Here is a 26,833-nt window from a genome sequence, read left to right on the forward strand (position 1 = left end):
AGCAGAGGGATAAAGCTGGGTGTTTTCTCCTGTCAGAAGGAGGGGTGTAGTGTGATAGCTGTTGTAATTCCCATCAGCGATAACAGTGGCATCTCAGCCAGGGACGGGAGGGGTTCTAGGTGTCCTCTGGGAACTTAAAATTGTTTTTAGGGTGAAATAATACACAAAGAAAGGGCAAAGAGCCTTTATATGCAGACAGGAGAATAACCCATGAAAAGGGGGCGCAAGCTCAGTTAGAGAGAAAGTTTAAGAGCTGTACTAAAGAGGGGAAAATGAGGGTTGAAGCCCTAAGTGATTGAGGTCTGAGGAATCAGAACAATCCCACAGTCTGAAGCGAAGTGTTGCAAAAGGTGAAGGCTGAATGAGAGCAGTGACTAATAAATAGATTCATTTTGTAAAGATAATCTGAGTGTTGATAAAATAATAAGAGCAACAGACTTCAGCCCTATGGAGATAGCTCCAAAAACACTGAGTGTAACAACTGCATATAGCTTATATACATCTGTTCTACCCCACAGCACTAGGGTCATGTGTTCAGCTTGGTCCTAGGCCCTACTTTTGTGGAGTTTCTATATTCTGTGTTGCTCAGGTTTCCTCATACAGTCCAAACATGCCAGTAGGTTAATTAACTCCTGACAAAAAAAAAAAAATGGACCAAAGTGTGTGTTTAGCCTAAGTTCCAATTGGCAGGGACTTACTACCTAGTGCTGAGCAGAGAATATATAATTGTTCACATAAGACACTATATAAATGATACCAAGTAATCAAGGCTAGGCCTCTCCTCTGAACTGCATGATCTAGTGTGCCACAATGTTTCCACAGAAGTCAATATAATAAACCCTGCAATTACATATGAAAGTTTTTTTTATTAATTTTTAATTTGTATATTTATAGGATCACATTTGCCATTATACAATGCAGCGTTAGTGGAGTTCCCAGCTCCTGTGAAGGAAAGAAAATATACAATTTAGAAAAGTATATCCAATACACTAGGGTGAATCGCACAGTGAATGAACGGTTAAGAAAATTCGCATATTTAAGATGGTGTATGCAAAAGTTACAATATAACTATTTTGGTCATGTGCCATCATTACTATGTATACTTTTAAAATAAATTTTTTGGCTTAGAGATTGTTTTCGGTTGTAACATTGTAACAAATTTTTCAAACCCCAGAAATGACCAGTGCATGAACACACAATGTTAGCAGATGAACAGACAAGTCCAGTAAATTAATATGATTTACATCAATAAAACGGAATTGGCATGAAATCGGCGGTTCGAATCCCGTCAGCGGCAGCCCGACAGGAGCAGAGTGCGACGCAGCGGAAGCCGACAGCGCTGGAAATCCCGATCGTGGATACCCCCCCCCCCCCCCCCCCCCCCCCCGCCCCCCCCCCCCTCCTACCCCCCACCCCCCCCCCCCCCCCCCCCCCCCCCCAAGTGCCTAACCCTAACCACCCCCTTCCCCGCTGCCTAAACCTAAGTCCCCCGGGGGGGTGCCTAACCCTAACCCTCCCCCCCCCGCGGCTGTCCGCACGTGGCGCTCGGCATCACTAGGATTGTGATGCCGGGCGCCGGTTTCCCGGCGTCGGGGAAATGCGGGTGTCTACATCTAGACACCCGCCATTTCACCCTTGCCGGGATAAGACAGTCGGGAAGCTGGCTGCCGGTATTTAGGCAGTTGGCTTCCCGATTGCCTCCCCAATAAAACAGTCAGTAGATCCAATCTAAGATTGTATGCACTAAAATTTAAGATTACTGCATTAACCCTGAAAATGGTAATTCACTGGCTGATTCAGGCTAATCGTATCATAATTGTGTTTCACCACGCAACACAGCATTTATATTTATATAACTTTAATATGGATGCTTATAATTTAGGAATGAGAACCAAGAACATTGTTTACTATCAAGCAAAGTGTTAGAAAGACATATTTAAATTCAAAACTGACCTTACTTAGGGTCTTCAGCACACGTTTCAAGTGTGGTCCTGAAAAAAAAAAAAAAAAAAAAACGTCAGATCACTCACCTTTATAATTGTATAGTCGTGTTAAGGTAAGTGGTGCATAATTTTAAGTTTTTAACCACTTATTTTTTTTCAAAAAAGGTCCCCCAAATTTTTTTATTTGCAAATTATGTAAATAAGATCCATTTAAACCTGATTAAATATAATTTGTTTTTAACAAAAATGTAAAGTCACATTTAAATAGCTATTATATAATGTGATAAAAAAACAACAAAAAAAAAAAAAAACACCATTTTGAGGACGTTTAAGAAAAATGAGTTTATGGTTTTTAAAAAACCTGTTTGGTGGTGGGATGGAGCGAGGGGCATGGATAGCAGCCGCCTAGACGACAGATAAGAACCACTTGGCCCATCTAGTCTGCCCCATTTTTAAACATAGTACCTCAACCCTTATTGATCCCTACTTCTTCTGAAGGATATCTTTATGTCTATCCCATGCATGTTTAAATTGCTCTACTGTCTTAGCCTCTACCACCTCTGATGGGAGGCTATCCCACTTGTCCACTACCCTTTCTGTGATGTAATTTTTCCTCAAATTTCCCCTGAACCTTCCACCCTCCAGTTTCAGAACATGTCCTCTTGTTCTAATACTTATCTTTCTTTGAAGAATGTCTCCTTCCTTTACCTTGTTAAAACCCTTTATATATTTGAATGTTTCTATCATGTGCCCCCTATCCCTACTCTGCTCCAAACTATACATATTAAAGATCTTTTAGTCTTTTCTGGTACGTTTTGTGGTGTAAGACCTTGCACCATTTTAGTTGCCCTTCTTTGTAGTCTCTAATGTATTAATATCCTTCTGGAGATATGGCCTCCAGAATTGAACACAGTATTCAAGATGAGGACGTACCAATGACCTATACAGTGGTATCACTTCTTGCTTTCTGCTACTGATTCCTCTCTCCCTATGCAACCAAGCGTCTGACTTGCCTTCCTCATTGCTTTGTTACAATGTTTGCTTGTCTTTAAGTCACCTGAAATAGTGATTCCTAGATCCCTTTCCTCTTCAGTAGTTTCCAGTATAGTGCCATTAATACTATATTTAGCCTTTGGATTTTTGAGACCCAAGTGCATGATCTTGCATTTTTGGCATTAAACTGTAGTTGCCACGTTCTTGACCATTCCTCTAGTCTACCTAGATCATCAATCATTTGTTTTACCCCTCCTGGTGTTTCTACCCTGTTGCATACCTTTGTGTCATCTGCAAAAAGGCATAGTTTCCCTTCAATACCATTTGCAATGTTACAAATAAAGATATTAAAAAGCACTGGTCCAAGTACAGATCCCTGAGGTACTCCACTGGTAACAATTCCCTCTTGAGACTGCACTCTGTTTACTACAACTTTCCTATCCTGCAGCCATGATCTTATCCATTCAACTATCTGTGTTAAATAAACTGGAAGGCATGGGATTGGATACAGTCTGCGATGTGGAACAGTGTCAAAAGCCTTACTAAAGTCTAGATAAGCTATATCTATGCCCCCCCCCCCCTTTATCCATTCCTTAGTCACCCAGTCAAAAAAGTCAATAAGATTTGTTTGACATGATCTCCCCCCAGTAAATCCATGCTGTTTGGGATCCGGCAAATTGTTGGATTTGAGATAATCCACGACTCTTTCTTTTAAGAGTGTTTGCATCAAGTTCCCTACTACTGATGTAAGGCTCACTGGTCAGTAGTTGCTTGCCTCTTCCTTGCTTCCACTTTTGGAAGCAAGTAATTCCTCTGGAATTACTCCTGTAGCTAGTGACTGGTTGAATAATTCTGTTAATGGTGTTACCAGCACCCCTTTAAGCTCATTTAGTATCCTTGGATGTATCCCATCTGGCCCCATTGATTTATCCACTTTCAGTTTTGAGAGTTCTGTTAGGATCTTCTCCTCTGTAAATGTGCTTGTTCCTATCTCATTTTTCTGATTACACCTGCAACTTAACTGTGGCCCCTTGCCCTCTCTCTCAGTAGTGAATACTGAACAAAAATTAAGATGATCAGCTATTACATTGTCTCCCTCAACAAGACTCCCTCTTTCTGTCTTTAGTCTTTTTATTCCAACTTTTGTTTTTCTCCTTTCGCTTATATACTTAAAAAAGTTTTGCCCCCTTTACCCACTGACTGCCATTTTCTCCTCAGCTTTTGCACATCTGATTACTTTCTTAGCCTCCTTTTGTTTTACAAGATACACCACTTTGTCTTCATTATTTTGCGTCTGCTTGTATTTCCTAAAGGCCATCCTTTTTGCTTTCAAAATACTTGCTACCTCTTTCCCAAACCACACTGGCTTCCTTTTCCATGTGGTTTTACGAACCCTATTGATACAAAAAAGGTCTGTTGCCTTTAATATTGCACTTTTTAATTTTCCCACCTCACAAGTTCCTCCACTCTGCCAAAGATTCGCTTAAACATCTTCCCATCCCTGCAAAATCAGCCTTCCTAAAATCTAACACCTTTGTTTTTGTATGGGGTAAGTCAGTATCTGTCTTTATTCTGAACCATACTGCTCGATCACTGGATCCCAGGTTTTCACCCACTTTTACATCAGATATTGTTTCCATTTGTAAGTATTAAGTGTAATATTGCGTCTTTCCGAGTGGGCTCCCTCACCAATTGCTGGAGGGAGGCTCCCTGCAATGAATTCAGGATGTCCCTACATCTAATGGAACTTGCCACAGACACCTCCCAGTTTATATCAGGTAGATTAAAATCTCCCATGATTATGACCTCTCATTTTAAAGGCAAGTGGTTAAACTAGATGCGGCCATGTGTGTTAAAGCCCAGTCTGGCGTGATCGCATCTGATGTGACCATGACAGGCAAGTGGTTAAAGTAGATGAGGACCTTTTTATCAAAAATATTTTATTAGTATGTATGTATAATTGCTACATGTAAAGTATCTACCAATTGTATGTGATACTTTCAATGTGTACTTGGATAACGTTTGTGATACCTGTTGGTGCCTTCAGTATCAAATGCATCATTAAAAAAGGTTTCCGAGAACTCCATGTTCTCTGCTTCCAGTGGCTCCATGTCTTTAGCAGTCTGCCTAGTTAGAGTCCTTGAAGACGCTGAACTATAGGTCCTGTATGACAGAAAACAAGGATGTTTTGTATTAATGTAGTATTGCATGAACATAGCTAATACTACAGGCAAGGAAATGATCTCAGTTAGTGGTTTGTAACTTCAGTCTTCAAGTACCACCAACTAGTCATGTTTTGTGGATTTCTTTAATTATGCACAGGAGAGTTAATATATTTTGCTGGGTCAGTAGTTATCCCACCTGCTTCCACAGACAGAATTCCTCAAAACATGACCTGCTGGGAAAACTTGAGGGTTGAGAACCCCTGATATAGGTTGTACAACAGAGCAGTATTAAACTAAATCAGATAGTATCTTATCTACCCTACAGTTGTCACTTTAATAGGTAAAGAAATTGATCTACTGTATTAATGTGAATAATCTATTCCCTGCTGTAGTATACACCAGCATGAGTCACACAACATCTTAGCCATCAACATATTTTAAACATCTCACTTTCACTTCTGTATGTAAAATAAAAAAAGGATATAAAAAACCAGGACAAACCCTTAACTCAATTGTCTACAATACAGAGCAACAAAAGAAAGCGGATAATTGTACTGCCAACCTTTCCAAAGCTCTTCTGCGTGAAATAAAGACAAAGACTCCCGCTGCTATCACAAATACAAAAAGAACTGCAATAGTGCCAAGCGTGAGGGGCACAGCAAGTGGTTTTAAGCCCTCTTCACAAAAGTCTCCAGCGTAACCTAGGGCGCATCGACATTTCACAACATCGTTTTCAACCACACATGTTCCCCTCATGTTACAGGTCTCGCTATTACAAGGCCTTGACTCCATGTTTCTTCCAAAATCTTCATTTGTCTGGTTAGATTCTGTGTTTTCAAAATCTACAGAGAAAGTGCTACTTGGAGGACGCATGTTCCCAGGCGTATTAGGTTTGGCTGTCAGGGCATCCTTCCTACCCTTTCCTTCAATCCTGTACTTGCCTAAAATAAAGAGATGTAAAGTTAAAGTGGAGGTATAACTGGAAACAGTATTTCGATATATTGTACAAGGCTGAACATAGTCCTGTGCTGATACTCCAGGCAACATAACTGTTTAATCAGAACATTATTCAGGAGTCAGAGCAGGCTTCCATTACCAGGTTTTCAGCATTGCCCAGTACCAACATGGCAAATTTTGTGCAGCAAAACCACATACAGTGGAATTGATGGAAGGCATCATAAATACCCATTTATCTTACGTGTGAATGGTTACTGGTACAAAAAGTTTCCAAAATACCACTAGCAGAAAACATTAAAATCTAGCAGTTTCTAGAAAATCAAAAAGGAATATTTCTGATTTTCTAAGGTGCCTGCATCATTTAGAATATATAAAAAAAATGTATATAACTTACAGTTTCTCTCATCAGAACCATCTAAACAGTCTGCTTGGTGATCACATATTTTGTTGAGAACAACACATTTTAAACCATCTTTGCAGATCTGAGAACCTTTGGGGCAGTGCAACTCCTCAAGACACAGAGTACTATTCACCAGACGATGAGTAGATGAACAACGGCAGGTACGGCTCGTGAAGTTTGGCAGACAAATCTGGCTACAACCACCATTATTTCTTGAACATCCATTGCTGCCTGTTAGGTTAGAAATAACAAAAACTTGGCATAGAATTGCTACTGAATTCAGAATTTGCACTTTTGGCTCATACAACCTATGCTCTATTACTATAGGCAAATACAAATCTCAGAACCAGTTTTGCAGAATAAAGTAGACTGCATCATCATTGAAGTTACATCATTGCTTTTACTCACTGCTCAACTCCACAATTCTTGGAAGTGAAATTGGAGTTTCACATGTTAGACATGTATCTATTCTTGGAGTATAAAACACCAATTTATACTAAACTGAATATACTAGAGTTTGACACTCATTCAGCTACTAGGAAAACCCACTTCACAAAAAAAAAAAAAAAAAAAAAACACTCCACCCACAAGCAAGAAATAAAAGGGAAGAAAAAACAAACAAAAAACAAACAAAAAAAAAACACATCCTAACCCATCAATACTGTAAATTGTGAATGAGCGCTACAATAAACACAGCTATTGTTTCAATAAGACATTTTGTAAATGGAGCTACAGAGACTATGAATTTTACTATTTGATCCACTCCAAAGAGAATGGTATAGACCAAGTAGATGTCAAAAGATATTCAAATTAGCAGAGATTACAAAAATCTGTCACAAAGAATACTGAAGGTTTAATTACACAAACTATAAAGGAGAAAAAAAAACAATAGAATTCTGAGTTTTGTTTTTTTTTTTTTTAACAGAGCAGGTTGGATGAAATTGTAAACTGGGCTGTGACCTGGTAAATTATATACTGTATCATATTTCACTATAAGGGTATAGGACTTTCAGAGGCAAGTACCCTCTATAAGAGGAAGAAAGGGTGAAATTATCTAAGGCTCTAGAAAAGCCAGTATTACTTTAGAGCAGTCTGTCCTCAAAGCACCCCACCAGTTCAGGTTTTTAAGAATATCCATGCTTGAGCACAGGTGACTTAATTAGAACCTCAGCCAATTTGATTTAACCCCCTGTGCTCAACCATGAATATCTCTAAAACCTGAACTATTGTGGTGCCTTGAGGACCGCGTTTGGGAACCTCTGCTTTAGGGAGTATTTTAGAAGTAATTACCTGATATGTCTATACATTTTAAGTGAAACAGATTTATCCAATCAATTTTTTATACTAAGGAAAGCCTGCACATAAGTGGTTCTTTCCGGGAATAAGAAGAAGGAATTCCTCACAACAGAAAATGGGGATAACAAATTCACAAACAAATTAAACATTTAGTGGAAGCATCTTGCAAGACATTTAAACTGTAGCTAAAATTAGTAGAAGAAATTATGGGGTTATTCATCCAAGGACTTTAATAGATTAATTTTGAGTCATTACAGTTATATTTGCAGTTGTGTTTTGCCTTACTCTGCATCAATTCCACAAGATAAAGTTTGACCCCTGTGGACCTTTTTGTAAACTCAACCATGAAACAATTTTACAAATTGATAGTGGTCACAATACCCAGAAGATCAATACTTTCTTTGGGGTCTGCGTGGCTCTTACCTTGCTGAGTCAGGCTACTGTACACTTTTAGATCTACCACCTTTTGGTCCATTTCAAAAAAATTATTCTCTCGTGTACCCACTCTGCTGAACCAAACTTTTGTTTTGCCTAAGAAACAAAAATTATAAAATGGACAATGGATAAAAAAAAAAAATACATGGCAGAATTTGCTTAAAACCTACACAACAGGAGTGCTACCTGGCATCTCCCCACTCATTTAGGTCTAAAAATGTAGACATTTAAGATAAATTTTGGAGGAAATAAAAAAACCCAGCCGCACACTCGCCAACCTTTACCCCACGGTTCTGGGGAACGTTCCCGACAGAACATTAACAATTGACAGGTAAAAAATGAGTGGCACTATCCTTTCACATATAAGCAAATAGTTACATTTTATGGCCACTTCTAAATATACTCTTGTATTTACAAAGACAGTTATTTTGAGTTTGCATTAGTAGGTTGAAGTACTGCACAAAGAACAAAATTAAATCTCAGAATTTCAAAAAGTGTCCATGAAAGATACTGCAGAATAAAGTTGCTAATCTTTAACAGACTGGAAAATTTAATTCTGCAATGTACACAAGCCATCCACTGCCTCCAAGTGGAAGATACCTAAATTACAAATTAACACACAGCCTTATGCAGAGTTGAAAGCAAGTTTAGTCTCGGAATCTCGGTGGAAATGTAATATTCATCCCAAAATTATAATTCACACTGTCCTATGCAGTTTCCATATAGAGCAGAAGCAACCAACTCAGCATAGCCAGCAAACTGCACCACCCATCCCTAGAAAATAAGAGGAGCAGATGATGTAAGACCTTGACGGAAGGTGTGGCTACGCTGTCAGCGCTGAAGATAGACAAACAGTACATAACTTATCCACATTACTGGAAACCGCCAGAAAGTGTATATAGCTATAATATAACTTAAAAAAATAAAATAAATTATTGATAGCTCTATCCATCCATCTCTATATACACACATATAATTTTTTTTATCTGTTAAGTTGTATGGAGTCTAACCGATCTAAAATTTCAACTTTGAGAGGGGCTTCTGATACTGTTGGTTAGATTTCCCTTTCTATTTTAAAGGCCACACTGAGTATTCAGCACAGTTATCCTGTTACAACAGCAAAGCTGCACGAGTTTCCAAATATTAGCTTAATTACATTTTAAGATGCATTCAACTAATCACATACAGCCTGCAGCTGGCCCCAGGGGGTCAAATACCCGCAAGCTATTCAACTCTAAACAGGCATATTTGCTTCCATTTGCTAGCATATTGGCATGCATGTAGTCAAAATGCCCTTCCTGTACTTCAGCCATGTCTATGTCTCCCTGTTCTGGCCCCCTTGGCACAAGGAGTCGTAAATGGAAAATGTATCCGAGTCACCAGGGCAAAAATATTAAGTAGTGGAACAAGTTGTGGGGAAAATGAAGTACATTTATGTCCAATTCTACATGAGGCTCATAACTATCTTTTCTACAGCCGTTTTTCACTTTTGATCCCCAACATGGGCAATTGGAAATATGGAGCAAGAAAGACTGAGCATTTTATAATATACCTCATTATGGGGCTTATGCTGATTGTGAGCAGGTGGGGCAGATAAAAAAATGTACAGAGAACTAGATTTGAGAGGGGCAGGTCCAAATTCAAATATTAAATTAGTGTAAAAATAAAGCCATCCAGCATGTGTGGGCTACATGCAACAGTAGCCAATATTTACTCCACATGCAAAAAAAAGGTAAATAAATGTATTTGAACCCCTATGAACTGCAACATGGTTTGTTCCAGATACAAAGTTACTTTTCTTTTGCTTTACTCCCATCTCAGAATTAGCTCCTAAATTATGTGAGCACATTGTGTTTATACACGAGGCATGCAAATAGATGCTCTCTTTAGGGATCACCCTGCATGCACAAAGCACTGCTGCCTGCCCTCTAAAGCCGGGTACACACTATACAAATGTACTGCACGAACGAACGTTCAGACATGGATTGGAACAAAATATTGTACACATCACATAGAGTTTACACCTGATCAGTTGTTCATCGCATCCTGTAACCCGTTCTGCACGGTAGATTGCAGGATGCAATGAATGACACGTTGCAGTTACGTACATGCAGCATGTAACACCAATCACGCCATCAAACACCAGATTATGCAGTGAGTATGGTGCGTTCAAGATGTATCGTTACAGTGCATCATCACTGGGTTGTATGTTGTGTACCCAACTATAGTGCCGGCAGTTCAAACACTTGAGGGTGCCCCAAATCCTACCACCTTTTCTTAAGTAGGCACTATAGACCTACTGTATCAAGTTGACCTATTTAAACTCCAATTGTTAGCAGGTGAACCATAAGATTCTAATGGATAATCTATATATTATTAGAAGTAGACCAATTGTATATGTATACAACTAAAAGATAGCAAAGCCTTACTGTTATTTTTTAAAATAATTTTTAGGCAAAATGTATATAAATCTTAATATCTTAAAAAAACCTACCATCAGCAAACATTGTCCAGAATAATACATCATTTCCTGTAGTGAATAAGTTCAGGCCATGCAGTCCACTCCGTATCACTTTATAATTTGACCCATCCACCAAAACTGACTCAATTGTGCCATATGCTGCAATGAAATTAGAAAACTGTAGTACCAATTAGGATTCCAACATTAGAACATCATATTTTTAATGTATGGACAGTCTGTCTATAAATTTAAAAGCTTAAATGTTACAAAAAACACTGCTACATGTATTTTCTTACTATGGGGAGATGCATCATACCTTAGAGTGATAAATTGGAGAAGTTGCCCATAGCAAACAAGCAGCTTCTATGATTGGATACAGCTGCCCCATGAGAGAAGTATTAATTATTGCATTTATAATGCAATCAATAACGGACATCTTCACCTACTTACCTGCAGGAACATCTGCCGCCATGTATAATCCTCCTCTCGAAAGTAAAGGCTTTGCTGGGACAGCTGAGTATTGCGGAGCTGTCCCTTTACTGCAGAGTTTATGGCCAGTATGAAGTAATGTGCATGGGCTATTGGCCACCATCAGGAAGGGATCCTTTAAATCCCTCTCTGGGCCATTTTGCAGTAAGAAGCCCATAGACTTCAATAAGCAAAACCATATATAAAGCACAAGCTCCGGAAAGTTACACATTCCAGAGCTTGATGCATTTGGGCATATTGCAGCACTATACAATTTTGAGGCTTGCTGTGTTGTGGGTCCAGTAGATAGAGATCTGCTGTGAACAGCTTTATGAGGACCAATATGTACAGATTTTAATAAGCCTTCATAAATAGTTTTCAGAGGTATGTCCACATTTACACCCTCATCTCTGTCCTTCTAATACAATTATTAGATCTCGCGCCTTGTACCTACAGTACAAATACTGAGTCCCGACACCCATCTAAATCCCGATGCCAGAATCTCAACAGTCTCCATCCCGATCAAAAGGTACACCGGGCGTCTTAGCTGATAGCTGCAGGGGCAGAGTGTTAGGTTTAGGCAACACAGTGGTGGTGGGGAGGGGGGGGTTAGGCATCAATGGGGATTGGGTTTAGACACTAACGGGGAGAGTTATGGTGCAAGAAAGGAGGGTTAGGAGGTGAAGGGAGGTGGGATAATATAATTACCTGACCTCTGTCAGGATACAGAGCATCGGGATGCCGCTATCTGCATTTTGACAGTAGGCATCCAGAGTCACTGCCGGTATTTCATACCCAACCAATTTTAAACAGATTGCAGTGAAAATTCCAGTTTGCATTAATATTTTTGTGGAGAAAAGGTTTTTTACAAAAAAAAAAAAAAGAAACGTTACATTTGTTGGTGCAACAATTAAGGTTACAACATAGAAATTCGAGGATACTTGTGAATTGGCCACTGCATCGTAGCACTGTGTATACAGATTCAGACTCATTCGCACATACTGTAGTTGTACAAATGTCGCATATCAAATTGATCAGCGCAATGTAGTTTTATTGCTTCCAGTTTTATTTGTGCGAATAAGTAGTTATGAGCTGAAAAGTTGCTCAGCGTAGCAGAGTCACCCAGACCTGGGCTGTTTGGTATGACTGAAGCCAGTGTGTATGCGGACACATCTGTACCATAGTAATCTAGTTACATTTTCTAAAAATAAGACTCAAAATTAGATTTGAGAAAAAGATCAGATTGTATTGGGAAACAACTGAAGGCCTAGAGAAAGCAAATCATTAAATATTTTACCTCTATCAGCCCAATAAAGTCGAGAACCAGAGTCTGCAAAAGTTAATCCTGTCACCATTTTGCTCTTTCTCCACAGAACTCTCCTCTCTGTGCCATCCATTTCTGCACATTCCATCTTCCCGCTGTTCTTTTGACTCTGTAATCCAGCATCAAAATAGCACATTATGCCAGTCGATGGGTAGACTGCAATGCAGAATGGCTGAAGCAAATCGTTTATCACTACAGTTTTATACAAGCCATTTAAAGTAGCCACTTGAATGAATGGCTTAGATGTGCTAATCCAGAAAATATTTCCAGTTATCCAGTCCACAGCAATGGCAATAACACTGTCCTCAACATACATTACTTTTTTCCAACCCTTCGTGTCATCTTTGATTTTAGTTGAAGCTATGTATTCACCATTTTTTACAGCCAAAACAAGCAAGTGATTTTGCACAATATAGTCAAATGATGAAAGAGGATTAATGTTGGTTAAAGATGCGATTTTAGTCTTCGTAGGTGCCTTTTGGTCAAGTGTTCTTTTTTGCAGGGAGATCTGCAAAGAAAATAAGATTACTCACAATTTTGAAGTGTGATCTTGTTTTTTACATCAGCAAGTGACAAATTTCCCATACATGTAAATGTACAGAGGAGAACACAAGTCTCTCTAGTAATGGAGGACAAAACAAGTCACTAGAGCTGCTGAATCAATTTGTTACTATCAAAACAAACAAGGGTCCATTGTTATTTAGCATGGATTTAATAATCATCTCAAGTCTAACGTATGCTTAGATTAACATTAAAATACAGTAAAAATAAATTCTATAGAGCTTAATAAAATGATAGCTAAACCCCTTAGACTGTCTTAGAAGTCAAGGACCAAATATCCAGAGGTAAGTGCACAATAAACAGGAATATTTACTAACTATTGAGTTTTAAATCCAATAATTATAATTTTATTGGCACTAATCGTGACAATAAGAAATCATCCGGGTGTAACAATCACATCGTGACAGGGGCTCCGAAAGGATTCATAAGCAAAAGGTTTGCAAAAGTCATCCATACATTCAGGGGATCCCCTATATTTGCAGGTACCCTCCAAAAATAGATGTTTTTAGGGGAGATGCCCAAAATATTTGATAAATAGGCTAAATCTTGAAAGCATTTAACAAGGTTAATCTGGTATTATTCCAGAGATGCTACACCTATACTCAGAGCCAACTCTGTCCATACTTATTCATAAATGCATTCTAGATAATTACCTCTATACTTTGTTTCATGGTTAGTAACAAAATGCCACCAGGCTATTTCCAGAGGCATCACTGGGGCTGGTGACAGCCGCTGCGCACTCTGGATACCCTGCGCGGGCCAGCGGCGTGCCCAACCAAATAGGGGGGGGGGGTGTCACCTAAATGAAGGGGCATGGCCTCATGGGGGACCCCATCATCACTCAGGGGGCAGCCCAGCATCACCGGATATATCTGGGCTGCCCCCAGAGACTAGGTAGTCTGCACTGTCGGCTCCTCTTCTATGACAGGAGCCTGGTGCTGCAGAAGAATGTCACACTGCAGCACCTGGCTCCTGTCACTGCAGAGGAGCTGACATTTTGGCGTCACCCCTTCAGAGGGCGACACCCGGATACGGCCCGCAGCCCCCACTGGCTATTTTTCCCATATTATTCCTGTGTTGCCATCTTTGGTTTCAATAGTAATTAATAGGACAAGGTACTGTCCAACAGTATGTCTTTTTGCCCAATACTTGCAAATACTCTCCCTGTCTGGACACATTACTTCACTTTCACTACACCTCTGCGTGCAATTCTTGTACAGTGTTACACATACTTACTCAATTATCCTTGTCCATTTAATCATCTACCTAGGACTTGCTCACACACCCAGTGCTAAAACACTGACTGTATGGATACAAAAAGTCTAATCAAAAGGGGCCTAAGTGGTTCCATAAAGCAGAGTACCTGCTAACAGATCCCTAGTAAGAGGAGGTGCTGCCACCAGGCCTGACACCATGATTGCACAGATTAATGCAGTTAATAAAAAATTGGATACAAACTAACCTTACATCTAGCCAGAATCATTAATAACTGATATACTATCAAGACAAAACATCAAGTAACTAAAAAGGCAATGTGTGCAATTCAAAACTGATCCATCTATACCAATATTTATTATTAGATTTAACCTCAATTCTGGGCAAAAGAAAGGTTAAGAACCATTGCTGTAAAAGGTGCATACACAATTACACACTAGACGATATTTTACGCGATTAGTCAGATTTTGACGAATCTGGACAAATAGTGTAAAATATGTCCAAATCGTGAGTGTCCACTCACAACATGGATGCAGAAGCACGTACCCGCAGGTCTTCAGTCATATCTTCACTACAGCAGGCAAGACCTGCCAGTCTCGTACACGACACACTGGAAATTGTTAAGGACGCACGATAGATCGTTGGTCAGATTGGACACTTTAGCACCATATTGTGCCCCGGAGTGTTGGTGAAAGTTCAAGGGAAATCGCTCACGATATCACATCGTGAGCACATAGTCTAGTGTTTAGGCACCTTAAAAGGATTAGCAGTTTTATATTAGAATAGGTCTGCTTTCGGTTTCCCATACCTGTGTTACAGATGTTGGTAGTGCCAATAGTAGAAATGACAATTCCTTAAAAGGAACACAACTCCACATATTGCTTGAAAGCAAAAGTCCTGTGGGACACCAACAGCTTCCATTTAACCCAGGCCCAATAAGGCATAAGTGTGAACACTTTAGTAGTTGGCAAGGGTTGTCCATTCTTGGTTGCAGAACCTCATGCATCACCTAAGAAACATTTAAGCACTTATCAGCAAGGTAGTGGAATTATCAAAAATGATATAAACTGTCGTATAAAGAGACAGGTGTTTGTGTTTTAGATGCAAAATCTATTACATTTTAACAGGTTGCATTGGTAGATCTGGAAAAAACACAAAAACGAACCATTGTTGGCATCATGAAACATACCAGCCCCCAATAGAAAAAAACCAAGAAAAAAAAAAAAAAACCATTTGGGTAGATCAAAGACAAGAAACAAAAAAAGTAATCCCCCAGCACACCGAATTATCTACCACCATGTCGTTTTTCAAATCTTATTGCTGATTTCATTCAGAGATCTCAGTTGCATATGTTTGCAAAGATATGGCTAAGCCTCCAGGCCGCATCATGGAGTCTCTGATATCGGAGGTCCCTATCACTTGGTCAGAGTCCTGGGTGCAGAACCCAAAAAAAGCCGGCGAAGGCCAGCCACCCCAGTGAAACACACCAGTGAGAGACTAAAGTTTTCGTTTTTGCTTTATTCTTATTAACTCATACTATGTGTTAATGGGTGATACATAGCTGAAAGGTGTAATTAAAATGCGAAGAAAAACAAAATAAAAAAAGTGTATAATATTATATATACATACAAAAAATAATTAAAAATAAAATATTTTGAAGGTGTTAAAGTGCTAAATACAGTGTTAAAGTGTGCCACCCCAGAGCAGCCCAGCCATACCAACTCCAAGGGGCACTGCACCCCAAACTCATACACAAAACTATATCCAATTTTGGTCACATAATTGCCCAATATAAGGCCACATGATAATGGCACATACAAATATACCTGAATTGAGAGCCAGCTTACCTTGCAGTCACCCCTAAGTCCTCCTAATGGCACTCCAAGAACCAGCATGCCCTCCAAACGCTGGTCCCATCTATGCCTCTCAATACAGCAATACATGTTGGTAGCTGTCTCAATCACTTCAGTAATATCACTCCGATGCATGTAAGGGAGGAGTTAGTCTATACAAGAAACTAAAAAGTAATCCCCCAGTACTCAGACTGAAATCAGCATTAAGATTTGAAAAACTACATGGTGGTAGAAATTTCAGAGATCTCAGTTGCCGGCTTTTTTGGGGTTCTGCACCCCGGACTCTGACCAAGTGATAGAGACCTCCGGTATCAGATGCCATGACGCGACCCGGAGGCTTAGCCATATCTTTGCAAATATATGCAACTGAGATCTCAGAACTATCTACCACCATGTATTTCTTTGAAAGCAAGAATGAGGCATGTTTCTATGTCATGCATGCTTGCTTAGTCTCCGGTGTCACATGATGCACCCATGATTCATCACCTGTAACAATACGATGCAGGAAGTGCACTCCCTCTTCATGGTACCGCGCTAAGTGCACAAGACAATGCCATCCTATTAGATTTGTGAACATCTGTGAGTTGCTTTGGTACCCAGCATGAACCTTTTTTCCTGTACCAGAGTTGGTCATGAACGATGTTGTGCACAGTACCCACTGATATGCACAGTCGGCAATATGTCCAACGCGAATGAGTCTGTCCTCCTGAATCAGACCTCTGATGCGGCACAAAGTGCCAACTGTGGTGGACATGCTTGGCCAGCCGGATGCTAATCTTGACCTTCTGTCCTGCAGTTATCAAAAGTAGGGCACCAAACCAGTTTCCGTGACATGAAATCAACTTACACCGACATGTTGACAATTAATTTAATTTGCTGATGTGCCCTTTAGATGCAGAAACCTGATCACACTACGCACCTCAATGTTTGACCATGTTTCCGCCAGCCCCGCCATCTTACAACTGATGTTGGGACAGTATGACCGATATGAGACACAGTCTAATGGTTGTGAGGGGAAGCAGTGGTCTACCTGCTCTGGCCTGGGGGGAAATTAGAATTAAATCTAGAACATAACACATGAGAGGTCATGTTACCTACATTACTTATGGAAACACCCTTGTAGAATTGGCTGCCGTTTTTTGTATATTCTTAAAAGGTTATGTTCTACGTTAACGCAGCAATCCAAGAAAAACTAAAATACCCTGGGAAGTGTGCGATACAAAATGTTAACATATGACATGTCGATATTACCATGTCAACATTTTGTATGACCATATCGGCATTACATCAATGTTGACATTGTAAATGTCAACATAATGACCAGACGCCATGCTCCAAAAATGATAATGTCATTCCATAAAAAAACTACTGCATGTGCTTTAGCATTCATCTGGCCGTATATCAGCAATTACTTGGAGCAATTCCCCATTCTGCCGATGAATGGGTCGGGTGATCAGCAAAATCCAACATGTTAGACAATATAATTTCAACCCAAAAAATAGATAGTGATCAGAACTGGCGAGTAGGGGGATCATCAACATTGTACTTTGCTGATCCCCCGAAAAATCACCAACCATCGGAGTCCAGCAATTTTCATCAGGGATTTTCCCATTAGAAATATGGCCGCATTAGCCAATCCCCAGACAGAAGTGCCATTTGAAACCCATGACCAATAAGGGTTAGAGTGGGAAGTAAACCATGGTTGAATCCTTGATGGTAAAATCCTCCAAATGATTGTGCCCCCCTGTATGTTACAGCTATACTATTGCTTGCCAAGTGATATGCTGAAGGTTATAATGCATCAAGTACCTTAAGTCCATAAGGCTGCCCATGTCTCTTTATTAGAACAGATGAGTTTTTGCCAGTCTTCTTATTCATTTTCTGCACAGTTCTTGCCTTTATTTCAGACCAGTAAATCTCATCCTCAAACACCGTTAAGGCAAAAGGACTTTGAATGTTTTCCATTTGAATTACCTGATTGTGAAGAAGCAGTAGAACAAGCAGACAATTCTAGTAAAAAAAATAAAAATAAAGCTAATAAGCAGCAAAAGTGTTAAAATTATACATGTACCTTAATGTTTGTGCCATCTAAGTTAGCTGATCCAACAGAATGAAATTTATCATCCGACCAATAGATTTTCCAGCTCAGTAAGTCAAGTGCTAAACCGGTTGGCCAGCCAAGCTGCTCTGCAATTAGCACTTTTCTGTGTGTCCCATCCATACCAGCTTGCTCAATTTGTGGCTTTAATCCAATTTCAGACCAGTACATGATTCTGCAAAATCATGTGTTGAGATTTACTAAGCCAGACTAGGTAATTTTACATTGCATACAACACTTACCCTGAAGACTAGTTTGTTTAAACTCTACAGTAAAAGTTTTTTCTTTTTTACTCCTCCATACAAATATTTTAAGAGGTGTAGTTTTGGTTAACACCACCCCCCCTCTCCCAAGAATAATACTAACAAAAACAAACCAACAACAATACTCTAGTTGCATTTAAATTTAAACATGCAGAGACTAGGACCAAACTTCATATTCTTTATCAGTGAATGGTGCACTATTAAATTAATATGAAAATCATTAAAACAAAAACTACATCCCCACCACTTTTCTTTATACAAAACTGGTGTTCTTAGATGATAACTTACCCACTAAGTGACTGCAAAACCAAAGAGCGTGGCTGATCTAGGTTTTCATCAATGACTACTGTGTATTCAGGATAGCCTTTCCAAGATGCATTTAATGCTGTTGCAAGGATCTGCCCAACTGCCCCATCTGTCCAATACAGATTGCGGCCAACCCAGTCAACAGCTATGCAATCTGATTTAATTCCTGGAGCAGATGGAAAAACATATAGACTATCTCAAAAATTTATTTTGGGGCTGCAGTAGTACAAGTTATAGCACAGAACTCACTACCAGAATTCAGTAACATTAAAAAAAAAAAAAGAAATAAAAAAAAGAAATACCTGACCTTTTACAAGGGTTCCTTTAGTTTTTGTTCCCATGGTTAGCCATTTGATGCTCTCAGCATTAAGGTCCATCCAGAAGATCCTCTGTTGTTGTACATCATAATCCACAGAAAAGATCATTGAGCGCTTATCTGTGGATGTTAGAATCTCTTCTTCCAAGGTCCTTAACTTGTATATCATCAGATCAAACTGAACCGCTACCAGCAAAACTGGTTCTGTACCTATCAGAGGGAACCAGATTCAGTCAAAGGTTAAAACATAAGAACCTTTCAAAGACCACCCAGCACTCCTCCTGTTTTGTAGAGTATCTTCATGTGGAATATATAAAAGCTTGACTTCCTCCATTGGTTATGAAGTGGACACTTCATAACCAATAACCTAAAAGCCCAATAAACTGAAGCATTTTTTGCAGCACAGCTTTATGGTAAAACAAACAAACAAAAAATAATAGCAGAAGGCTTGATTCATTTCATAATCATAATATGCTATAAATCCCTATGCTATAAAGTTTTAATGAGGAGCTGCCAGAGAATGGATGGTAAATGTAACAATACATAAGGAACTTCTGAATTGCTATCGCAACTGTGGTACCAATTAATATTGCCTATGCATGTTTGTATTTTTAATTAATTGTGCACAACTTTAGAATGGAACAATATAGTTAGCACACCTGTGGAGCTACACTCTAAAGCAGCAAAAATTGTCACAAATAAGTCACCAACTTATATGAATGCAAAAAAATACAATGTGTAGAATGATCTCACTTTAGCTTCATACAGTATTGTCCAAATAGGATTCTTTTATAATGTCACTAATTGAACTTGTTCCAATGGAGTAGAGCATATATGCATGAAAAAAAAAAAACTAAATATAATGGTGTAATACTCCTACAGAATGTTAAGTCCACGTGGTGATAACTTTCAAGAAAAGGTGAAATAGTCCTATCCAAAAGGTCAAATTTCCCAAATCCTGAATGATGGCACCAATAGACGAGTAGAAATAGTCACTGTGTGGACTCTTACATGTATGCTTACTTGATGGTATCAAGCACAAAGGTTTTTCTTTATAGCTTCAATCACATCTCAAGAATGGTATAAGATCTGAATATACTCCATTCAACGTACATAGAATGAAACCACAAAAATGGACCAGTTGGTAATCGAAAAAAAAAAAAAAAAAAAGGGTTTAGGCATTCATACTATATAGATGGAAAACATTACATGCACTGAGGAAGTTGGAACCTGGTTATTCTTATTCAGTGAACATGTATATACGGACAAGGGAATGCCGTGCCCAAAACAAATATGACCTCACGCGTTTCGAAGCTCTTGCGTCATCTTTTTCAAGATGAGTGTCTCAAGACACTAGGAACAAACATGTTTATTGCACAAGCACAGCATGTTGGCAGTTCAACGTTATTGATGAATGGCACCCACTTGACCTTTGGATGGGACTATTTCACCTTTTCCTGAAATCCATCACGTAGAGTCCATATTATGTAGGAGTACTACACTACATTTCATTTTATTCATGCATATAAAGGTCTACGCCATCGGAACAAGTTAAATTCGTGACATTATGCAAGTATCTTATTGTTTGGACAATCTGACGCACAAATGAGATCGTTTTACACATTGTACAACTTTTAGAATTGTTTTATGTTTTAGAATACATTTGTTCTAATTTAATTTTATTGGTTTTTTAAATAATTTCTCAACTAAGAGTTTACACTATGGGCAACATTTCTTTGCCAGTATAGTATTAAAAGGGGTTAAAGAAAAAGGTCTATTTTGCTGCTTCCATTTATTCTCTACCAAGAATGGTTTAAACCTGAAGAGCCAAATCTAAAATACACTAGTAGTAATATGTAATTTGTGGGCCAAAACTAGGGGTGCGTGATTGAGGTCACTGCCCTGGGTCTAGTGGGCAACACCAACCCTACCCTGTATATGGCCAGCACCCTCTGGCCTGTAGAACCACCATGTGTTCTTAGGATGCTCAGCTTCTTCCTAGGCTCAGCCGGCCCGGTCCCCTCGTGAGGTCACATGTGCAAGGCTGGGCCAGGGCCCTGATAACTATTATGCTTCAAGGTTGGCAGGCTTTGCCAGCTTCAAGGTTGGCAAAATCAATTGGGGTACAGAAGAAATGCCATGTAATGCATCTGTAACAATGTTCAAATTAATATAATTAATAATATCGGTCTTCAAGCACCATCGCAATGCATTGTGGTAAACTCCCCATGAACACTGACAATAAGTGTGTTCATAAACTTAGGGTCATGAAAAGTGTGGTTGCTCTACTGTAGGCTACTTTTCCTGGTAGAATATACACAAACATAGGAAGCAAGACACTTTGGATTACCTGTCACTTTACACTGGTGACCATCAGGCTGCAGGGCATAACCGGGATGGCAAGTACAGTTATATGTGCCATTTTGGTTCATGCAAGACTGGCTGCATGGTGACAGATCAAGTTCTTTGCACTCGTTTATATCAATGCATAGACTTTTATTTCCATTTAACTTGAAACCCCTCTCACACAGGCATGTCTGTAAATAGACAATGTAATCGGTTATTTTATTTTGTAGGCAGACAGTACAGTGTTTTAGGTGCTAAAAACAAAGTATATTTCATAATCTATACACCCACAGACTTTACCATGTACAGTAAGAAAGAAAGATGCCAATTCGACATGTGGATGAGATGCAGCCTATATGAAACCCTCCCAAATAAGCTCCATCTAGCTAGCTTATGATACGGAATACACTATATAGTAATTGAACGTAAATACTGGCGGTTTCCGTATAATTTTATGTAAAAATCAGCTTGATACATATAGTAGACTGATTCTTTCTGAAAGAAACCTTGATGTGTCTGTGCCTACTGTTGTTCCTGTGAGTAATGGTAAGAGGCTATAGCAAATACCACTATGTAAATGAATGGATGTTTCTCATGATTTAAAGATACCAATATGTGCTTACCTTGCTACATTATGTCATAAGTGAGGTGCGCCACTTTTATATCCTTCATTCTGCGGTGACAAGCTTAAGAAAATACAAACATCTACTTAATCTAGAATGGATTGTGGAACACCACGGGTGTTTTCTCATTACAAAACCAGATATACTACACTATTGTTTTTTTCTCCCTTTCTTTTCATGAACGGAGAACGTGAGAAAGGAGGAGACAGACAAGAATCACTTATACTATCGATTTAGAAGGATTAAGTATCCATTGCTATGTATATTATTTGTTAGTTTTTGTGAGAAGCGCCAGTATTTACCTTCAATTACTGTAGTGTGTTACTATGTACAGTGGCTATAAAAACAAAAAAGGTATTCACCCTCCTTGGGCTTTTCACAATTTTCCTGTATTATATTTACCATGATCAACTTAATTTAAATTTATTGTCACCAACACAAAAAGTGCCAATAATGTGCCAAACAATGCAATCTAACCAGTTGTCAAAAATCAAGAACAAAGAAAACCCAGGAAAACAAGCAATTTCTTTAGTATATCCATACTAGACTTCCTAAAGTAACCAACCTTCTTTAGAAGTCAAATAGCTTATTGGAGGCCACCTGTGTGTCAGATTATTGCAGCATAAATTCTCTGGAAGTGCACTAACTACCTGAGGGAGCTTGCATAGACTACAAAATGAAGACTCAACATTACTAGCATATCTGGGACAAGGTCTTTAATATATACCCATCAGGAAAAGGATACAATATTTAAAAAGTCACTGAATATATCCTAAAGTACAGTTAACTCCATGAAAAAAAAAGGAAGTGCATTTTGGAGATTGAGTGTCTTGGGCAAGGAGAGCTGTAATAAAAAAGGCCAACAATAGCCCAATGGTAACTCTAAAGGGGTCACAGTATTCCATGACATGACCATATGAGAGGTAGATTGTATGGTCTGACCAGACCAAAATTGAACTCTGCAGTCACATGCCAAGCGTTTATGCTTGATCTAAACCCAACACTGCACATGACAATGAAAGCACCATCCCTACAGTGAAGCATTATTGTGGCATCATATTATGGGGATACTTCTGCAGCAGGGACTGGAATGCTCCTAAAGGGAAAATGGATATCACTAAAGTACAGAGAAACCCTAGATGAAAATCTACAGCAGACTATTTGTCATGTTCTAAAATAAATCTTCCAATTACCCAAAGCGCACAGGAAGGGCCCCACTAGAGTGGCTTAATGAAGAGGTTAATATTCTGAAATGGTCTAGTGCAGAGGTTCCCAAATGCGGTCCTCAAGGCTCCCCAACAGTTCAGGTTTTAGGAGATATCCATGGTTGAGCACTGGAGATTTAATTAGAACCTCAGTCAATTTGAGTTAACCACCTGTGGTCAACCATGGACATCTCTAAAACCTGAACTGTTGGGCAGCCTCGAGGACAGTGTTTGGGAACCTCTAGTCTAGTCAAAGCTAAGTTTTCAATCCAATTGAGTACCTGTGGCTACAACAGTGCGACCCAGCAATGCTGTATGACGGCACAATATTACATGCAACAGTGCTGCGTTGCTCATTGCAAAATCCCATCTGCCATGTAGCACAGATGGGATGATGTATTGCTCAGATCCGCAATGGAATAATATATCACACGATGCATCTTATCGTATGTACCCAGCTTAACCACCATGATCCAGCCCGATGGAGATTAAACAATTTTGCCCAAATAAATGGCCTCAGTTATCAGTGCCTAAGGGGCCTATTTGTCAAGTTTCATACACTAGTGATAAAGCTCATTGCGTATGATAAATGGTGCTCAACCAATTAGCTCCCAACTGTCATTTTTCAAACACATGACAGTTAGGATCTGATTGGCTGGAGCACCTTCATATGCAACAAGTTATTACTCAGATAGACACTTAGCAAAAATAGACAGAGCTATAATTAAGGTGGTTCTACCAGTTAACTGTGGCAGTAAATACTCATGCAATCCCATTTTCAAGTTTTGTCCCCACCTGTTTTCGAAACAATGTGGTCTTCAGAATTTTTTTCCACATTGAGTATGTAACCCCCCTTTACCCTCTAAAGGGACACCAGGTTACTAACTCCTATGTAATCTCCTTTTCCCACCCTTAAACTCATTGTTAAGTGGTGTACCTCCTATTACTATTAAATCAGTGCCTCCACCCAAGTATTGGTAGTAGACTGGGCCTACTTGGGAAAACCCATATGAGGATAAACTCACACTTAAACTATATCACTGCATGTTTATAATTTTACTTAAGCTCACAACTGACACTCGCAAATAACGACATCTTGTATAGACATTATGGAATCACATAACCGAATTACAATATGAGTAGTAAAATTTAACTGAACAGAGTAACACTCAATCCTTGTATATAAATGAATAACAGATGTATATAGTGGTAATACAAGTCATATTTTACTGTAACACCTGTGGTCATAAAGTAGTTGATACATTGTAAGTCCTCAACTTATTTAATATGGGGTAAGTACTTTACACCACTGTAAGTTTGTAGTCCCTTTGACACTTGTCGATAATATGCTGTTCCTAACTTTTAGTTTATAAAAGTTCTGTTGTCGGAATATCCTTTAACGGTAACTTTTCCTGTATGCTGCTCTCTATATCCACTGAAGGATAAATAAAGTTGATACCTCTGTTGCAAATGTTTCTAAGAGAATAGCATTTAGTTATAATCCACCTCCTGAGTTTTGAAATATTTCCTGAGTTGATACATACATACATACATACTAAATGCATTTCTCCCTCCCCAGCTATTTGCTAAGGCTAGTATTTTAGGGAAGTCTATCCAGCTCAATGGCTGGTAGTACAAATGTCAGCCATAGATTAGTATAACTGGACTCCCCTCCACAATATATCTAAGTCCATATAATGTGCTTATGCTGGTACCTTGGTAAGTATATAAGCCTTGCAATATCAACAAATATAGTCCTGTGGGGTTATTCCATCACAGTCACAATGAAATAACTATTCATACTCCAAATTAATTATATTTATACAGCAGTCCTGCCTATGCAACAACCAGAGTTTGGTGATGTGTGCTGTGGATTATAAGTGTAACTGGCAATATGTTAGATAGTAGATGCCTACACCAACTCCCCTGACTTATATCTGCCTCAGGCTGCAAATTCTTCCTGTATTCCTAAGTCCCAGTCTCTTATAGATATTGAGTTATCTATCCCTTTTGGTCCCTCCTCTTTGCTGCCTCAGCTTGCTAGTAAGTCGGTTATATGATTAGGCAGAAATTAAGCTTTGAGTAATGTATGAAGGGTAGCTGGTGATTATAGTGAGTGTGGTGCTTGTATGTGTACTCACACCCCTGCGGTATAGAGATACAGCCTCCGGGCTGTCCTTTGTAGTGGGAGCTGCTGCTTGCTTCAGCCTCTGAAGTTAGCCTGAATTCAGGCTGATTTGCCTGCCCAGGACCCGCCTCTCAGACCTCCATCACAGGGGGACTCCCGACAGCCACCTCCTGGCCAACTGTAGCCGGCGCCTGCTCCATGACGCCGGCAATCCCACTGCGACCATTGGCCTGCTGTCTGAGCCAGCCGCCTCCTCTCACCAGGCATCACCCAGATCGGTGCGGGTCCACCTCCCGTGACGCCGCCTCTCTGGCATCATCGGCAAGACAGGGTGGGTGCCACTGTCCCACCTTCTTCCCCAGCTCCGGCTGGGCTCCCTCTCCGGCTCTTCTCCCCTGCGCCCGGCAGCTCATAGCTGCTCACTGGCTGCCAGGGTCACAGGAGGGCAGGCACTGGAGGGAGGGATCAGGAGACTAACTATCAACTGCTGCTAACAGCTCTTATATGTCCTCCCTCTCACCGGATCCTATTTTCCTGACAGGAACCAATTCACTCCCATCTATATTACTCCGCCCCATTCTGCAACTATCACCAGTGTCTGTGAAATGTATATCTGCAGCATGAAGCACTAAAGTCCACTGACATCATAGATATCTAACATGCACAGGGTACTTACATTTCCACATATTTACTTATATTTACATCACATCTATCCCTACAGTATATTTAACATTTACCTCATAAATGGCATTTTGCTGTAGTTAGATGAATGAAAATATATACCTGTTTCAATTGTATATATGAATTACCTCCGTAACCCTAACCAGGGTTACAAGTACTTGTATTGATTTGTGGTAATCTGTTTCAATTATATCCATCATAGTTCTACCAGCCACACTAAGACATCAGCGTATGGAGAGGGAGGCACAGCCCCCATCCCCCATACATCTGAACAGACCTTATTGAGCTCTATGCAAGATACATAGGGGTCTACTCGTGAAGCAAAGAAGAGCCCTGTTTAGCTGAAATCAGGGCTCTTCTCTGCTTTGTGCTATTCATGGAGCTAGTTTACCGTGGAGAAGTGTATTACTTATTTAGCTGTAGCCCTGCTCCATGCCTGTATCACATTACCATACTATTGTATGGTGAGTGCGATTCATGAAGGAACAAAGCTCAGCTGTCAGTCTCCTCCTGCGGTACAGATTCACCATCTGAGTGTGGTGTTCAGTTACCGCAAGCCGACCAGAGCAGGGAAGAAGCATACTTCCCTGCTGTCTGCCTGGCCCCGGCGCTGGCTCTGCACCTTTTCCCAGCGTCCAGATGCCGCGGCATGCGCTGTGAGGTGCAGGTCTGTCTTCTCACTGCGCTACAGGGATCGTGAAGGGGCTGGACAGCGCCCAAAGACGTTGGACAGGCAAGTGTACATGAATGACTACTAAACCACTATATATCGCATCAATGTGATGCGATTTATTGC

At 39.7% G+C, this 26,833-nt stretch overlaps 1 protein-coding gene across 1 annotated transcript in view; it reads right to left on the reverse strand.

Annotated features, from left to right (window-relative positions):
- Positions 1–843: 843 nt before the first annotated feature.
- LOC148505439 (low-density lipoprotein receptor-related protein 2-like) overlaps positions 844–26,833 on the reverse strand; it is a 77,493-nt gene continuing 51,503 nt past the window's right edge. Inside the window, exons 22-35 of the mRNA XM_088448388.1 lie at positions 21,405–21,591; positions 19,046–19,264; positions 18,721–18,904; positions 18,143–18,344; positions 17,881–18,045; positions 15,027–15,227; positions 12,416–12,950; positions 10,684–10,809; positions 8,178–8,285; positions 6,453–6,689; positions 5,664–6,042; positions 4,968–5,099; positions 1,954–1,991; positions 844–942 (exon numbers count right to left, since the gene is read on the reverse strand). Of these exons, the coding sequence (XP_088304514.1) occupies positions 1,955–1,991; positions 4,968–5,099; positions 5,664–6,042; positions 6,453–6,689; positions 8,178–8,285; positions 10,684–10,809; positions 12,416–12,950; positions 15,027–15,227; positions 17,881–18,045; positions 18,143–18,344; positions 18,721–18,904; positions 19,046–19,264; positions 21,405–21,591 (2,712 nt within the window). The 3' untranslated portion in view covers positions 844–942; position 1,954. The remainder of the gene's footprint in view (positions 943–1,953; positions 1,992–4,967; positions 5,100–5,663; positions 6,043–6,452; positions 6,690–8,177; positions 8,286–10,683; positions 10,810–12,415; positions 12,951–15,026; positions 15,228–17,880; positions 18,046–18,142; positions 18,345–18,720; positions 18,905–19,045; positions 19,265–21,404; positions 21,592–26,833) is intronic.

Source organism: Taudactylus pleione, unplaced genomic scaffold, assembly GCF_031769625.1.
Source record: "Taudactylus pleione unplaced genomic scaffold, aTauple2 ptg000454l, whole genome shotgun sequence".
Classification (NCBI taxonomy): Eukaryota; Metazoa; Chordata; class Amphibia; order Anura; family Myobatrachidae; genus Taudactylus; species Taudactylus pleione.